Raw genomic sequence first — 19262 nt, 5'->3', positions numbered from 1 at the left:
ATGCGGTGGCGAGTGAATGTTGTGATAAGGACGAGGCTCGTGGCTGTCGTTGTGACAACCAGTTCTATAGATTTTGTGTTGAGGCTGCGTGATCCTTCACGACTACTTTCACATCGACTACTTGTTAATGATCAACATCAAATGTCAAAGATTGGCGATGTTTATAACAATTAAAGCTCATTATTAGCTCAAGCTAATTGTTCCTTTTGTCTACAACAACCCTAGAAAATGAACACCCAATCAGAACATTTCTGACGTTTAAGATGTTGGATGTTTTGAGATTTTACTGTGGGTTTGGCTACCAATTGTTGCGCAACAGATGTAGAAGCCAAAATGTCTTGACTGATGCTTGTTGTGGCTAGTCAGGACAAAAACTCAGATTGACAGAGAAAGAGATTCAAGATCTCAGGAGACAGGAGGAAAAGCTCATGGTAAGGGACAGTAGGGGAGAGAGACAGAGAGAAAGAGAGAGAGAGCTGGGGTAACATTGCAACGGGATATATAGCAACGGTTAGGAAAAATAAAAACAACTGGTGTAACAGTATCTCTACAATAACCTTTACAATGGATATAATCAGGGAAAATCACCATTAGTTATATTCAAAATGAGGTTCCAAGATCACGTTTCATTACAACCCACAAGGGTTAAAAAGAAAAATATACCTCATTTTATTAGAAAGACAAACAACAGAGGCTAATACAAAATATTTCTTCTCTGTTTACAGTCTCGGTTTTGCATAGCGACAGAATTAGTCCATTTGTTTAAATGTTTATAAAAGAGCAGGAAAACAAAACTGACAAAAAAGATCAAGGTTCAAATAATGACAATAATGCAGAATGCTAAGCTAACGCTATGTTTCTTTGGAAGCATAAAAACGCTGTACTCCCAACTAAGTGACGGTACCAAAATTTCAGAATTGGGTACGAAAGCAAAACATGCTGACAAACACTATTGAACAAACACTAAAAGGGATAAATATTATCAAATTAAAACAATTTAATGTGGTTATTAAGTAGTTTAAGTAAACGTTTTTAAAGTCAAGTCAGTAAATAAGAAACCAAAGAACAATGAAACGCATTAATAAAGCAAATAAAAACCTTTCTGCTTCTTCTACATTAAACTTTTCCTGTACATTATCACATTTTTCTTAAAGGTGCTGTGTGTACTTTTTGGGCGGATCTATTGACAGAAATGCAATCATAATATACATTAACAAATATGTTTTCAGAGGTGTATAGGGACCTAACATGATGAAGGTTATGTTTTATTACCTTAGAAAGACCTATTTCTATCTACATACTACGCAGGTCCCCTTATGTGGAATTCGTTATCGTTATGAAACCATAAACGGACAAACTGCTCTTCAGAGCGTGTTTCGTAAATACGCTAACTCCTTCAGCAAAAAAGCGAAAATGTGACAACATCTTAGTTTTGTGTCAACCACCGTAGTATTTCGAAAGGGAGGGGGAAGTGAGCCGTTGGTTGCAATTTAAGAACTCACCACTAGATGCCGCTAAATTTCATACACTGTACCTTTAAAAGGTCGACACCAGATTCGGTTACTAAATTAGTTACGATTTTGTCCATTAACTTCTGTCATCCTTACCACCAAATATTCCTCACTGATCTTGTCTACCTGCTCAATCGAATCATGTTGTAAACATAAAAAAAAATTGCAATATAACACCGAGAAACTGAGACCAGGCACTTCTCTTATTCATTGGTTTTGTTTCTCTACAGTCCAACATTAAACTGTCATCATTCTAAAACACTTCTTCAATCATTTATCTCACACTAAGCTTTCTGGATTCATGCTTGAGACAGAAAAAAGCACAGATCCGCCCTTCGCGTAGTTTGTGAATGTCAGGTTTGTTTTTGTCCTGCTGCAGGTCTGGGCTATGTTGTGGCAGTTGTTTAGTCAGAACTGTTGTTTGCGAGACTGAAGGGTGTGGCGTGACGCAACTGATACAGATGATAAAATATAGGAGTGGAGGAAACAGCAGAAACTCAGGGTGATTTTAACATCTTGTGATTGCAGCCATGCCCATCGCTCAAAAGGGAGTGTCACGTAACCGCTCCTATAAACAAATTGCCAACCTGGAGCCTCCATAACTGGGTAAAGGGGCACATACTGTATTTTGCAGCCATGTGTTATTAAATGCGTGTCCACATTAAACTTCATACAAATGAGCTGTTCCATAAGGGGGTGTATCAAATTTTCTCAATAAACAAATGCCCTTGTGTTTCAGCGCAGTTACGGAATACTTGGCAACAGACAGCGACCCCCTAACTTCCTTTTCACAACCGCCCGGCGTATCAGATTGCGCAGGTGAAATCAACCAAACGGCAGATCCTAACGGCCACTTCGGTACTTTTTCCAAAAATGAAAGCGGAAAAGACAAAACAGTCGATCTTCCTAGATGTTCACCCCATGGAACAGATTCTCCCGATCAATGGCAAAGCTCTTCTACAATAAATAGCGATTGTGTGCGAGTTTTTATGAAGGGCTGGCTGGACGAAAGCACATTAGACACAGAGAAGGATGTGTGTGAGTAGAGGATGTAAGGGTGTGGAGCCCATCTTTGTGCACGGATGCTGCTTTTAGATCCAAAGTGGGTGCTGTTGTGGTTTATGTACAGTGTTTGTGAGTCTGTGTGTGTATAAATGTGTATGTGCCCTGCAGGTATGTGGTGAGGAGTCTTTTCTGAGAGAGTGGGATTGTTGCGAGGGGGTGGGGGATAGTGTGTCGGTGTGTGTACGAGTGTGTGTTTAGGCAGAGGGGTGTGGGGAGGCTACATCACAGCCGTTCCAACTCCCGCCAGAGCCTCGTTGCCATGACTACAGCAGAACGGAAGCCTCCCTCGATATATCCTATTAGGCCTTGGCGCGACTTGGAATGAAAGATAGAAGGACAGAAACGGAAATGTACAAAAGAGTGGAACACACGGTAGCAGGGTACAAACATTTTGTTTTTGGGAAGAACTTTAGTTTGTAAGATGACAAGATAGTTTGTGTTAGTTACTGACAGTTGTGGAAATGCCCAATGAACCACATCTTTAATCTTGATATCATCTAAATCTGTCCTTAACATTTCCACTTGTTTTATCCTGCAAAACTCTCTCATCTTCTGTCCAAATTTTTATACCCAGGGGAAAACAAACATACAACCGTGTACATGAACTTACACATAAATAAACAACGTTACAAGGTAAGCCATCTCCAAAACATGGACCTTTTCTAGTTCACAAAGAATGTCACTGGACAAGTCATGGACCCTCCATTGAGCTTTTAATTATTAAAATGATATTTAGACCAAATATTACAAATATTATGATCCTAATGATTTTCTCTGAATCAGCTTTGAACGGATATGCAGCATGAAAACTGCAAATCAAATAAATGTGTATTGAATTTATAAGTCAGATATAGACAGATTTTTATTAGTCCACTGAAAAGCTGTCTGTGATTGGTCAGCTCCAATTAAAAAAAATGAACATTGAACTGATTCATGTTTATAAGGATAATAAATTAACCAAATGTCATAAAATAAACAGAACACTGCGGTTGATCATCTTTTTTTGTCATCCAGATGCCATAGCTGCGGATATTAGCCAACCACACTTATGGTAACAGTCAAAGGCATGGCAAAAGTGTGCTTCATGATGCCATTGAAAAAAATTTGGCTGTATGGTTCTATAAAGAACCTTTAACATCTTAAAAAAAATCCACAAAGGTTCTTTCTTATAAAAGACTAAAAAAGTATCAATCCATTGATTTAATGGTTCTTTGAAGAACCAAAAATAGTTGTTCCAGAAGAACTTTTGTGGCACTTTTTTAAGTGCGTCTGGGACTAGCCGTTTTTGAAACATTGAATCTTAACCACTAAATTGTATCAGGTCAACCATTGCAAATCTTATTTGTAGAAAACAGGTTAAGGTTAGCTTAAACATTAAGGAAACCCCCCAGACTTATCTAGCAAGAGTCGATCCAACTTACCCCGAGTCTAAAGCAACTGTGAGGACCATTGACTTCATTCCCATGACACTGTCACAGTCTTCACAGCCTCCTCTCCACAAATCTCCATCCCATACTACCAAGTTCAACACAACCCCCTCCCAAACACACATAATACACAGTACAAAAGCCCACTCACCACCGTACACGCCACCTCCTCGGGCTCTGGCTTGATCTGTATGGATGGCATCTCTTCAGCGGGCTCAGAGGTGGCTGCGGTGGATTTCTTCGGACTTGTCTGACACTGCAAAGAAGAAGAGAACGCATATGAAGAACGCATCACATCAAGGTGTAGTCTTACAGATGGCGAGAAGAGATAGCAGAACGTCAACCTCCCAACAATTCCCTTGAACGAAGCGACAAAGTATTCAAAAAAACAAAAGTTAGTATACGGCAAGAGTGATGAGTGTGGGGGGAGTTAATGAACCTCAGAAGACTGATGTGATAAGATGGTCAAACTTTCTAAAGCTCGCGTTAGTTGGGGGAGGATGAGGCGATGATATCAGGGAACAAAAGAGCAATAATGATTAGCCATAGAGTGAAAATCTTTGGGATTTGGGAAAAACCAAATGGAGAATTTAGGACAAGTGAAGATAAGAGGAAGAAAGATATCAGACAGTTTTAAACTTACAAAAGATGGTTTCTATTTAAAGAATAAAATGTACAAAGAGCAAGTAAGCCAGAAGAAGGGAGGAGTATTCAGCAATCCTGCGTCAGCTAGGCAGAGTCACACCCAGTTCTTTACAATCGAGTAAAGAGAGAGAGAGAGAGAGATAGGTCCTGTCTCACACAGTAGACCGGCGTATTAGCGAAGAGAGAGAGGTTGAAATGTGGCAATGCTTAGGCATGGGGGTGGGAGGCGGAGATCATGTGACCCAGCTGCAGTAGATTCCACTAAGAGGTGTGGCCCCTATAAGCTGGGGTGTGGCCGCACTCAACGTGCCCCTCCCCCAGTCTGGCACAGACACACCGCAAACATATGCATAATGAAACAAACACATTTTGACAGGAAATAAATGTGTGTTAGTGGCCGGATGACCTTTAATTAATAGAAACTGATGATAAGAATGATAGTGTGATACCCTGACCCTTGATGATGAACAGTAGCAGACAAATTCTGTCATCATTTGTACGCCCTCTTATCATTTCAAAACTGTAAAACTTTCTTATCTAGAACAAAAAAGAAGATATTTTGAAAAATGTTGGTAACAGAACACCCCCAGTACTCATTGACTTCTATTGCAAAGACATAAAACCAATGCAAGAGAATGAGTGCCACCATTGTTCGGATACCACCATTTTTCCTTTTTTTAGTTCATGTTTGCTTTATTAGTGAGCTTTTGTTTTTTCAATGGATTTTGGTATATTTGAATAAAACCAATATTCCCGGATATGCTTTAGTTTGCCTTCTTGGCGAATTGTTTCTTCAAGGTTTAATGTTTTCTCAATGTCTACAAATACCACATATTTTGATGATCCAATTTCACTTGAGGGGGCATTAAAAGCTAATCTTGCAAATATAAACACAATTTTGGCCACTAGTGTAAATGAGACAAACAATTCAAATCTCTTTTAGCATCTAAAGCTAAATGAAAAATTTATATCAAAATTGATTCTAGGATACATAAAGGTTCACTTTTGGTAATATCTTCTATGCATAAACCTATGTAAACAAAAAAGTACAAGAAATATTTCTTTACGTTTTCACTGAAGGATTGAGACTGACATCTCAAGAGTCACAATGGCATGCAATGTTTGTCAAAAACATGCAGGAAATAAACATCTATATAATCCTTCATTCACTCTTTAAAAAAGGTGCTACGAAAGGTTCTAATGTGCAATAGAAGAACCTTTTGGAACTATAAAGAACCTTTAACATCTGAAGAACCTTTCTTATTCAAAAAAGGTTCTTTAGATTATAAAAAGTAAGAAGGAGATGGTGCTAAAGAACCTTTGAATGAATTGTTCTTTGTGGAACCAAAAATGGTTCTTCAATGGCATCGCTATGAAGAACCTTTTAAGCACCATTATTTATTTATTATTTCACCTGTAACAAAATATCTATAGCTGTTAAATTTGTATCAATGCATTTATCGTCTTCAGCAGAACTTTCATTTTGCAGATCTGTGACTTCTTCAATCTTAAACAACTGAAGTACAATTTGTCCATCGGCACATCTTTCCCAGAGATGATGATGATGTATATCGGTAAGGAAGCATTATCAGAGCTTGCATGTGTGTGCAAAAGCTCCCTTGGGAGTTTGTGAAGTGGGTAGTTCCAGGAATAAAAGAGGGTGGGGTGGGTGTGACCCCAAGCCCCTCTATGCCCCAGCAGGAAGTTATGAAGAGGAGGGGGTTCTCATTACTGAGAGAAGGAATTTCAGGGATTAGAGAGAGTAAAGTCGAACGTATAGATGAGAGCAAAGAGAGTAGAAAAAAGAAAGGAAAAGAGGTGAAGAAGAGAGGGAATGAATGGGGGTGGGGGCTGAGAGAACCATCACTATCTGGGTCATGACGTTCTCTCTCACTCAGTTGCTCTCAAGCCCCCGTGGCAACGAGTCCCCGCCCCAGTGCAGCGTGGGTAGAGTGGCCGTCTGGGACTGCATAGCACACCACACACGCCCTTCTGTCCAACCCTCCTCCCCAAAGAGATTCATACTCACTGGTACTAATGTTTAGGGAGTATTGGCGCCAATGGGGAACTTTAACAATCTATCAATCTTGACGAACAATCCTAGTCTTTTGAAAGAGGTGCAGAAAGTTCCTATACACCATATACATGAAAAGTTTGGGGTCACGTATTGCAATTATTCATCTTTATGTCATATCAAACCTCTTTGGCTTTCTTCTGCAGAACTCAAAATAATATATTTTGAAGAACGTTGGTAACCAAACAACATTGGCCCCCATTGACTTCCATCTTATTGACATAACACTGCAGAGGCATTTCTCAAAATAACTTCTTTTGTGTTTCACAGGAGAAAGAGTCATATACAGGTTTTCAACAACATGAGGATGAACATGAGGATACAAATTAGGAGTACAATACCTTGAACAACAAACTTTTGCTTTGAGGAATTGGAAAGCAAAACTAATTCTCTTAACATCATTTTTATTCACAAACTGGCTTTTAAATGCACATTTATGCAAAAACAACATCAAATTGGTCTTACCGGCAAAGCAAAGGTAAGAAAGGCATTAACACATCATTTAATTTGCCAACAAGGAAAAACCCAACCATACCACCATGACACACTATCTCTTGTGTACATCCAGAAAACTATCAGGGGCTTCCCAGTCATTTTAGATCATTCTCAGTTCTCCAAACTTGACCCTCAACTAGGACACGTCAAATTGGACCTCAGGTTAAAAAACTCCCTCTTTGAAGCCGAGACTGTTTGGTGGTTTTATGGGAGAACACCATAAGGCTTACGGGAACCAGAATGGGATAAACTTATAATACACGAGGCCCTAATGGGGAAATTTAAAGGACGTCGGTTCTTAAAGGGTAAAAGCATGTTCAAAGACGCACGTTGCACAATCGTGTAACCCGAGATTGGACGTTGGCTCATGCTCCATACCACAGCTAGGCTGGACTGGACCCCCCTTGGAGGACTGTTTGAGAGGGTGCAGAAGGGATACATATGGTAGCTGGGGGCTGGGGTGGTGCGGGTCAATTTCTGAGCAGTGTGGGACAGTTTACCTAGCAGCAGGGCCTCTCCACCTCCCCTGCTGTTGTGTCGCTAGTTTGTCTGACCGGTGTAAGTACACAAGTTAAACCTTTGCTCGAATTCCGAAGTGCGATAACTGCCCCGCTCTCAAACCTGCTTTCTGTAGGTGATGGAGGTGGAAGGGAAGTGTTCGCCAATAAGAATGTAGGAAAGTTTAATTGACAGGATGCTTGACTTATGATATGATGTGTTGTTGAAATGAAAGTGGAAATTCAGCACAACAAACAGTTGCACTCATTTCAAAGAAGGCAAAACTTTCCACTCCCGACATTGCAACCAAAGGTTATATCACAGTTCCTTCTAATGTTATGAAGATGCTCATCCAACCCGACCTTGCGCAATGAAGATCCAAAAAGAAAACCCTCAATCATGACATTATCTTATCTATCGAACTCCTGCTTCAGACATAAAATGAGAGGTAGTGGGTTGTTTTTGTCTAGCCAACGCTTGGCACATAAATGAGCAGTCAGACGTCGGCCTGCAGTTGAGCACGCTGCTCCATGAGCCAAGAGAGGAAAAACATCATGTGAGATCAGCTATCTCTTCCAGAGTAAACATGACAGAAGAAAACTGCATTCGCAAGCTCTGCTACACAACAACCTAATGTGTGATTCTGTCTCCTAGAATCCTGGAATATTAAACATTTACTGCTCAGCGTGAATGATGAGCTGGTAACCCAACGTTGTATCCGTTCAGGAGGTAACGTTGGAACAAAATGTTGTGTGACATAAATGACGTTTTTTGAGATCTGCCCACACTCATCCTCCCTCTACATTGTAAACAAACCGGTGTCCGTTCACTTTTGAGATCGGTCATTTATGCGACAGGAGGTACGATGAGGACACTTTTGGTGGAAGCTGCAGAAAATATAGAATAATTGTATGAATGACGTTCAGTTTATTAAAAAATACGATCGATTCGCCACCCAAGACAATAATAATTGTCATCAGGAGCTGCGTGATTGTTTTGGTTATATTGAAAATCCTCACATTTCTAAAAGATTTCGTCATCTTATTAACATTTAAAGATGTTAAGTGCATCAATCATATACTATAACATTATACATTTATACTAACATTATAAGTGGTTAAGTGACCATTTACAAAACATGAAATTAAATAGGCCCAATGATTTATGACAATTATTTAGTCACTAAAGCACACAGAAATGCATAATGCATTATTAATCAGCATTATAAATTCATCTAAATTAATCGTTCAGCAAAGTTCATTATTGTGACAGCCCTAAATCCAAAATGACAAACAGAGATGGCGATACAGAGCCTAAAGTCATGGATTATAGCTTTAAACGCCCTTTATTCATCGCTGTGTTCCATTAAATGCAATTTTCAAGCTTATTCCAATATACTGGGAATATACTGAAAATATTAATGTAATATTTAAAAATATAGAATAATAAATATATTTCCATAATAGAACCAAGTGCTTATATTTTTCTATTTATGAAAAGCGGTAATTCCTTGGGTATTTTTCAATATATTGTAATAATATATGAATAATGTACTATTATGCACAATTTAAAATATATATAAAATAATTGAATATATTGACAGTTAATATATATGGAATATATTTTCTGTGCATAAGTGATTCTGAAGTGGTCATCTTTAACATCTGATTACCGCATATTTTTCATAGCCCTACTTGCTTTGTTGTGATCGTTGAATGCAATACGTTGTGGCATTGGGGTTAACTGGCTGACAAGTAAACTATGCTATTGCTTTTCTCACAGCCGCTCGGCTTACTCCATGCATTTCCAAATAAGGCACTCAAGGACCATCTAGAAAAACAAAGGAGATGTTCCTTTAGTCTTTACAGAGGCTGCCTTCGCAACACTTGGGGGGAAACGGCTCTCTTTTGTCATGAAAACAAGGTCCCGGTTGTGTGAGTACGGACGGATTTGTGTGTATGTGGACATGTTTGCCACTGCTGTTTAAATATGTCAGAACAGTGTAATTTTAATGCAGTCTGTTGGGGCCTGGGGCACATCTTGTTCTGTGTACCAGCCAGTGCTGTCACTGCGTCCCTCCATGTAATCAACTCATCGGTCCAAGAGCTAACGAGAAAGAGGGAGAGAGAGAGAATACATGTGTGAGGTCACAGCTGTGTAGGGTGTGTGAGAGGGCTGAAGATTTGGTAACACGCCGAGGAGAAGCTATAGTGCGTCTTTTGCACTCTACAATCCCATACAACATCAAAAATGTCCCCAAATAAAAACTGCAATCCAGTCAGAGACGATAGCCTCCTGGGTAACTTCTCCGGCATGCGGCACAGTTGTGCTTCAGCAACCATATTTGAATCCCGTGGTCCTGATCCCACCCCCTTCTCTCTTCCACATGGCTTCCAGTCCTGTCTCCAAATGTATCATCTAAATAAAAGTCAAAAAATGCAATGCAGTCAGAGCCGATGGGCAAGTGGTCCAAGATGCAGCGCAGTTGCACTTCGGGCGACCCAAGCTCGAATCCCATCTCATGGTCCCTTCTCGTTCCCACCCCCCTTCTATCTCCCACTTCACTTCCTGTTCTCTCTCCCACTGTACTATCTACATATAAAAAGGCAAGAAATGCCGTGGGTTGAATCAAATGGCGTCAAGATGACAATTCCTCCAAAATCCAACCCAAATCCTCAAACTGTAAATCACAATAATAAGCTTACTGTTGCATCCTGAGGTAATGTCCAATAAAGTTTTCAATGTTTATGTACTACCTCGGATAACTGATTTCATTTTTTCGTAACAAAACAAATGTATTGCAGCTTTAAGTACCATGCTAAAAACATAATCACATTCCATCTGCTGGTCACGATTACAAACACAGGAAGTCTTCAGGTTCACCACAAGATCTCGCTAAGTCGACATCAGCACACAAGCAGCGTCAGTGCAGGCTGGCCTTGAGTGAAGTCACTTCTGTCTAGAACTCCACCCTTCCGCTTCTGCGAGATGTGTGTCTGAAAGTGACACTGCTCTGTCTCACACATGTCACGCTGGAACAAAAGGACTGTGTGCGACATGCAGGGCAGCCAGCTCTGCATCAGCGGAGTCTGCGGGAGATGAAATGAGAAGCAAGCAGTCTGAGAAAAACTCTCAGAGTAAAGAGAAACTAAGGGGGTTTTCACATTACGATAGAACCAATACAGGAACCACTTGAAAAGGTCAAGGCCAAGTGAGGGACCAGCGGGTCACAGAGTTAAATAAGAGATATTCGGTGAGAGACGAAAGGTCTGAAATTATATAAGTTGAAACGATTCATTTCTGATGATGAACTTTTTATGCATTTTGGCTGTTTTTTACACAACGTCAACGTTTTGGGAAACTGGAATCTGTAAGGGTATTGTGTGTTTTGGTCATGCCTTTTATTGTGAAGTTGTTTTAGTAGTCCTGGTTTCTGTAGTCTTTCGTGTTTCCCTGCCCTGATTGTGTCCAGGTGTGACTTGTTATCTCTGTGTATATATACCCCTGTGTTTGCTATAGTCGTTGTCGTTTATTGAATGTATTTAGTTGTGTTTTGTTGTGTTCATGGTTCTCGTTTATGGATTTATTAAATTACTTTGATGCTGCACATAGAATGAATTTAGATGCTAGAGATGCACCCATACTAAATTTCTCCACCAATACTGATTACCAGTTTTACGATAAACCGTGATAAAAACGTCCAACGGTTAGTAATATCTGGTCATATTTTAATTATCATTAAACCGTACCAACACATCGTTACTAATGGTAAATACTGTCCAGCATTAGGCAAAGTAAGCAACAGTGAGAGTCGCATTGTGATTTATTGATACATATCCATCCTCATCTGTTCCCGTTTATTTGTGATCACAGGGCTTTTGGTCCAAAAATTTGCATATTGGAGTAAATATAAGTGTATAGTGAAACAGGTTTACTTCATATTTCTTTAGACAGACTGATGATTTTAAAGCTCCATTCAACGTTGTTTGTTTCTTTGGCGAACGCTCCTATGACTGCAGTTGTCTCCTGGGTCCTAAAGTACATCCCATAACTCACGACACATGCAGAGAGAAGATTTTCGGATTTGTGTTGCGTTTAAATATATATCTGATTTACTTAAGGTTGTGATCAACGAGAACGAAAGAAATCTTTAGCTAATGGCCCCATTGTGCCAGGATTAATTTGATGTGTATAACAACACACATATAACAAAAGTGCTTTTTACCAGTAAAATCAATAAAAAAAACTTGGTATCGGTACTTTTTGGACATTTCCAGCACACAACACACTTTGGTAATACAGATAATCAATATTTTTTTTTTCACTATAAACGTGATGTTAATTTTTCCTACCGTTACATCTCTACTGGGTTGTTATATTATTTTGCATTAACTAAATTTCTTAACTTTCTGAATGTTATTTGTTCGTATAACGATTAGCTTTAACGATGAACTTTTTGAATGTTATTTATTTGTATAATTGTTAGCCTGTTATTATCAAACATCAAATTGGTGAAGTTTCTAAACATTTTATATACCCAAATTCATTGCATTTTCCATTTCCTTTTGATTTACGGAAAATATTGGCCCTGATCATCCGATATTGTGAAAAAAAAATCGCATTAATCAACCAATACCGATTATTGGCCGATATATTGCTGCGTCACAAGTTTTGGCAATAATAAATTTAATTTTTACTCTCAATAACTTAAATCTACATTAAGAGGTTTACACAACCAAGTTTTTACCCTAAATACCGATAACTTTTTATGCGTTTTGGCTGTTTTTTATTCAACGTTTTGGATCATGTAATTTATTGTGAAGTTGTTTGTGTAGTCCTGGTTTTTGGACTTTTGAGGCTGTGTGCTTTGAAAAACAAGTCCTTGTTTTCAAGTCTCCGACCTAAGACGGTTGTAGCCCCCGAATTGGGACACAGCTTATACATACACGCCTGTGTTTGCCATTGTGCTGGTCTGGTATTTTATCTATATAAGTTGTGTTTTGTTCTGTTCGTGGTTCTCGTTTGTGTGTTTTGCCTTTTATGGATTTATTAAAATACTTTGATGCTGCACATGGATCCACCCTCTCTGATTCTTTGAATCATCAACTCATTACAGAATAACAAACCTACAATGTGGATCTAGCAGCTTATATGTCGCATCTACGCCAAGGCCACAGCACCATTAAGGACTATATAAGGGACTTTGTGAAACTGAAGACATTTTTTATTTTGAACTGTCTTGGTTAATGCCACACTGGTCTCTGGAGCAGTATATAAACTTTGCTTTGAGGTTGAGTGGCTCCGCATTCCCTTTGGGAGTCATCGAGGAGAAACACACCACCATGGCAGCTAAAGTAGAGTCTGCCACGTCTCTTGCCCATGTAAAACCTCAGATCTCCACTGGAGATTTTTTTGGCCAGTCCAGAGCCCGCTCGCAAGATGGCCACCAGCCCAGAGCCTCCAGTTATTGTGGGCGCCACACCGGTGGTTCCTTGTCCGGTGGTCCTGGAGGTGTCTGTTCCCGAGGTCCTGTCCCTGGAGTCAGCTCTGCCGGTTGTTGTTGGAGCCTTGTGGTGTGTCTGGGCTGTGTATTGCTCTCCTGATCCAGAGGCTGCTGACAAGATGAAAGACCTGGACTCTACCGTGCCAAGTGCCTCAGTTAATATGGCAGCTCTGACTTCTCCTGCCACACCCATGCTTCCAGCACTGCCTGCCACGCCCAGGCCTCCAGCACTGCCTACCATGCCCAGGCTTCCAGCACTGCCTGCAACGCCCAGGCTTCCTTTGCACCATGACCCTATCCTCTCTGATTCTTGGAATCATCAACTCATTACAAAAACACAACATTTGCGCAAGTATCGCCAAAACAATAATGGCGTCCTACAGGAGTGTTGATTTGTGCTACACAAGTTCATTAACAGAATAGAGGTAGATTTACTGCACCACTACAACCAGCGAAGACATTTTACTTACATTTGCCAGAACCTAAACACACTTATACACCTACAAATGCTATTAAAAAGCAATCTCGGGTTAAACCTGGATAACCTGCATAGTCATCAAAGTACGTTAATGGAAGTCGTGCCACCCGTCGGCCATGTTTGCCATTCATTTACGTCATAGCAAGTTAACAGTACTATCTCTTTGAATGGTGGAAAGCAGATATTTCTAAAATCACAATTACATAGCATATTTCCAATCAAAGAATAAACCTGTACCATAACTTTGGTTTACTAAGTTTTAATTGCGTTATAAATCACCTTTTTTGAGGTCGCTTCAGCTACTGTGCATGAAAATAGGCTGGCAAGTGCCTCACATAAGCCCCGCCTCAGAGAATCGTCTTTATCGATTGATGATTGGATCGTTCTACTGCAAGGCGGGGCTTTCTTCGCTAGAGCGGCCATATTGAACATTGCATTCCACTCCATTCAGTAGCTGTGACTGAATTCACTCATTCACAAGCGAATGCTAAATAGTCCACAATATGAGGAAGAAGTGAATGAAAATGAGTGAACAATTTCGAACACTGACGTGATATATCCTGTGTCTGACAGTTCTGTCACGGAAATTCGTCATAAGAATTAGATTACACCTGTGTGGCATAATGGATTGTTTTGTGAAATGGTGAAGTTCATTGTATAATTATTTGTCACGTTTATTATATTAGTTTTTAATAAAGAGAACCAAACAAATGTTTGCCACGTTTAGTTACAATTACATTTCATTACGTTAATTACTTAATATATTTGAAATAAAACACTCCTTTAATCTGTTTATTATCAAATAGTAGAAAATAACTGTCAACAAGAACAAGCACAATTGTATAAATGTACACTTGTGGAATTAACGGTCACTCTCCTCCAGCTGATTCTAATCAGACGCATTGTATCATGGGGAATATAAGTGAGCGAGTGTACATCTCAAAATCAAAATGCATTGTAGGTAGTGAACAAATGTAGGAAATAAGTTGTTTACTCCCGATATATTTATATTTCAATATATTTTTGATATATTTAAGAGATAGGGGGGTCGAATTCACGCACAGCTATTGTAATGGCAGTGGCGCATCTTCTTTTTTATCCTTCAAGGACATGTCCTTCAAAGTGTTTAAAAAGTGACATCGCCACTACTGGCCTGGTATGTGTATTACAGCGCTTTATACTCTTTATCGCATAACAAAAAATGTTTTAATCGTTAAAAAACGCGAACGACAAACTTTTCCGTGTTTTCAGGACGCTACTAATGAATGACATGGAACTACAGAGAAATGTCAAATGTAATTATATACATATAATCCACAACCCCAATATCCACCAACGTGTGTCTTACTTCAAAAAGCAAAGCACACACTCTGGAATTTCTCTATATGGTTGGCATAGTCGCCACAGCAGTGAACTTGCTGTTATCTCACCACACCCTTCTGACGCAAACTCTGCTGCCACTTCCCATAGCCCTCCCCACCCTAAAACACACACACGCGCACACACACTAAAGTACTAACAGGCTCATTCCTTCACCTCCATTTACTCAACAAGATGTCCTGCATATAAAATGTAACAAAGCGTCTTCATATGACTTGCAGACTTGCTATTGTGATGCAAACCTCAACGTTCCACCTCATGTCAAGCCATTCACTTGTCCAGGAGGCAGATTAGCATCCAAGACAGGAAGGATGAAGTTTTTTCTCTCGTAAAGGCAGCTCATCTTTGCTGCAGAGCTGCATAGAGATTACAAAAAAAACTAGAAAGTGAGCCAATGATGTCAACTATGGAAGCGCAGGGGCAGGCTTCTATTCCCAAAGCAAATACCTGAGCGGATAGCCTAAGCCTACACTTCCATATCCCGGGAAGAATGTGTTCGCTTGCGCACATTAGACGCCTCGCTCCTCACAATTAAGCTACAGTATAAGGCTAATGCAAATGTCCGCCATGCAGTTTTCCAAATCACGTAATTTCACATGCTGTTTCCAACATCAATAGTCACACATTCAGACACACCCTCCCCACCCTGAGCACCCCACCCCCTTCAACTCCTCTCCCTCTTTTTCATTGCAGACAGTTTGGCAGAACTGCAGGGGTTGCTATGGGGACGGGATTCTTTCCCTGGTTAATGATTGTGGCGCAATGGTAGGGGGTCATTCTGTCACATCGCCTCTAATCTGGGGAGACACGGACAATATCCTTGAAGCCCTGTGCCACAAACAAACACGCTCGATCCAGAACACTGATCCCATCAAAAACTCAAATCTCACTCCAACTCAACAAGGGGAATGGACTTTAGTTCCTTTAGGTCTGGGAGCTAAAGCACATAACGCTGCGAGTCACCTTTAACCCCTCTCTTCCAAGTCTCATTTTTAGATAGTACACTGGTGCCTCACATCCTCCTCTCTCTGGACACCGCGTTCCCATAGGCAGCTCCCGCTAAGTTAATTAAAAAAAATTTCATCTGCAACTTTTATCCATATTAACATCCTAACTCTTTCAAACGTTGTTTGGTTTACGGACAGTAAACTTCGATTTGATTGTATTCAATTATACGTTCCCGGTGTACCGCTAGGGACTCATCGGATCACATTCTTCAACATAAAAAAATCTATTAAAAGATCATTTTTAGCTCCACCCAAATGACTTTCATTCATTTCATCGGACATCAACAAGCCACCAATAGACACTTTGTCAATTTCTGATGGACCAAATTGATTTGCTAATCCACTGAAGTCATGTTATTGTTAAATGACAGAAATGTCACATGAATACACATAATATGGGTTGCACATGCCATGACTGTAACCATGAGGGTAACCCTGCTAAATTAACACATATATATATATATATACAAACCCAATAGCATTATGAACCATTGGCCATTTCCATTAAAACCATTACAAAATTCCTGTTAATAGGGTGTTTTGGGCATTATTTCAATGGGATTAATCTGCCAGATAACACCCCTCCAGAAGAATCCATTACATACCAGTAGACACCATTATAGTTTCTATTAAAATCAATAGAATTCCCATTATAAACATTAAATCCATTACATAGATTGTTTTGGGCAGGGTTCTGTTGTTGTTTTTTAATCAGGGAGATTTTTACTCCATACAGAGGTTTTTGGAAAGAATAGGATACTGCGACTTCAGCCAATGGGCTAAAAATGATGGATATTTGTATAAAATAAACGCTTATTCAAGACACTACTGAGAAAGTACGATGACAGGAAACAGAACGGAATGAAGGGGCAGATGGTAATACTGGATTCGAGGGTGCTAAAATGGACATTTTTGGATCGTGAACTTTGTCTGGGTTATTACTTTTATTGAGCTGTTATTTCAACAAATGTCATACAAGACTGATTCATTTCTGATTTCCCTTCTTCTTTTTACACTGAAATAAAGCCCTGCCTGCATGGCTTCGCTCGAAAACAAGCAAAATGCTAATGCTAACACAGATAAACATATGCTAGTTAGTGAAATGTTTACATTTATTGTTTTCACCCTTTGAATAATGTTTTGGGGCATTTTGTCAGTGGCAGAAATATTTGCAAGGCTATAGAAAAAAATGCAGATTTACACTGACTGTCATTATATTCACAATGGCCTTTAATAGCAAACCAATTCACAACAGACCCGCAGGTGTAACGACCAAAGACTTTAAGAATATGCAACATTCTGCCACCTGACTGACTGTGAGTCTTATGTCATTGTATGAATAAGTGAATCATAAAGACAAACTGTTACACCTCCATCCCACTGTATTCAGAATATGACAAACATGTCAGATGTCAATGTCCATTTAACTTCATGAGGATAGCAGTCTTCAGGATGCAGCAGAGACAATAGGCTTGTGGGGGTAATGGTCAACAAAGCATGTGATGTTCAGGAATTACACCATATTGTTGACTTAACTGACTGTCAAAGGAGGAAGTCCCCTACTTCATACGATACAATCACATACAATCACATACAAACCATACAATGGTTTGTATGGCTCTTTAACAGCTAAGCTTCATGACAGGTTGAGGGTGTGGCGAAGACACTCGAGTGCAGCCCGACAACGCGAAGGGCGATTTAAAATTGGGAGTGAAAGAGAGAGAAGAACTGTTAGGCATGAAGGCTGCCGCCTTGCAAAAACACAACCTCAGTCACACCCAGGGCCGACTGCACCCTCCTCCTAAAAATAACTGTGCTCTCGGACACCCTGACTGTCTCAACACCTAAAAACAGATGCACTCCACATCACCCCCTGGCTAGCTCCATCGGGCTGCCAAAGGATACCTAGATTTACAAAGTGCACCCGTGGCGATGTCATCGTGACAAAACCCAAAATCTGAGCCATGGAGAGGGTGGCTGCAATGTTTAACCAGTTTGACCAAAGTTTGTCCACAGCTGTCAATGATTACCAGCTGTCTGGCACACCCAGGGCAGAGCACTCGGTGTGGTTCTCCAATGATAATGTCTCGCTCATCTTCCCGACTCCACCAATATCAACCCCGGCAAAAGACAATCCTCCGGAGAATGGAAACCACAAAAAATTCAACAGACATATCCATAGCCAAAAGGTGCTGTACTCTGAACAAGTACACTAATGGATCAGCTACATTAACTGCTCAATGGAGTCTTGAATAGGGTAAGCCTTAAAGGGATAGTTCCCCCAAAAATTATAATGATTTCATTATTTATTCATCCATTGCATGCCTTTAGTTTTTCTGCAAAATAAGACGTTGAAGAATGTTGGTGCCTCGACAACATTGGGGCTCCATTTACTTCCATTGTATGGACACTGATACATTTCTCAAAATATCTTCTTTTGAGTTTCACCCAAGAAAGTCATGAACAGGTTTAGAATGACACGAGGGTGACGAAATATGACAAAATTTCATTTTGGGGTGAACTGCCCCTTTAAAGATGCAATAACTAAGCAATGCTTCTCTGCAGTCGGCAACTGACATATCGACCCGGTCAGTACAACAGTCAATATTTGGTCGTTTTGAGACGTTTCCATAGCTTAGTTGGTGGATCAGCGCAAAGGTCATGGGTTCGAACCCCAGTGAACACTGATAAATGTATACCTTGAATGCACTGTAGGTCGCACGAACGTAATACAAATATAATCGCAAGACAACAATTTAGCAGCAGTGATTCGACCCAGTATCACTTCCAAAATCTCCCAACAACCCTTTCAATAAATGTGGCACATTTTCTATTTTAAATGTAATTCATCTTGCACTTGCTATTAGTAAATTACATCAAGACATCGAGCATCCCAAAGCCTGCTCTCAAGATATTTGCCTTCTCTGCAACATACATGAATCAAACGCAGTTGCAAAAGGCAAACCACAAAAAACAAAGTCCTACTAAAATGGCATCATGGGACGTCAGTTTATTATGGCCTAAAAAAGCCATGGTTCTGAGTGTCACCGGCTATGGGCTTAAATCAGGAAATGCAATGCAATGCAATTTCACCCGCTGACATTAACCTCTTCAAGAGCCAAGAAATGATGTAACAGCACTGGAGAGAAAAGCACAACGATGACAAACGAGAGTGCAAC

The 19262-nt window shown here is 40.0% G+C and overlaps 1 protein-coding gene across 1 annotated transcript in view; it reads right to left on the bottom strand.

The window, feature by feature from the left end:
* The window catches only part of klf8 (Kruppel like factor 8), a 32453-nt gene that overhangs the window by 12528 nt on the left and 663 nt on the right, over window positions 1–19262 (bottom strand). Inside the window, exon 2 of the mRNA XM_056730778.1 lies at window positions 4155–4259. Within this exon, the coding sequence (XP_056586756.1) occupies window positions 4155–4259 (105 nt within the window). The remainder of the gene's footprint in view (window positions 1–4154; window positions 4260–19262) is intronic.

This window comes from Triplophysa dalaica, chromosome 19 (genome assembly GCF_015846415.1).
Source record: "Triplophysa dalaica isolate WHDGS20190420 chromosome 19, ASM1584641v1, whole genome shotgun sequence".
NCBI classification, from domain to species: domain Eukaryota; kingdom Metazoa; phylum Chordata; class Actinopteri; order Cypriniformes; family Nemacheilidae; genus Triplophysa; species Triplophysa dalaica.
This window is presented reverse-complemented; position numbering and strand designations above follow the sequence as displayed.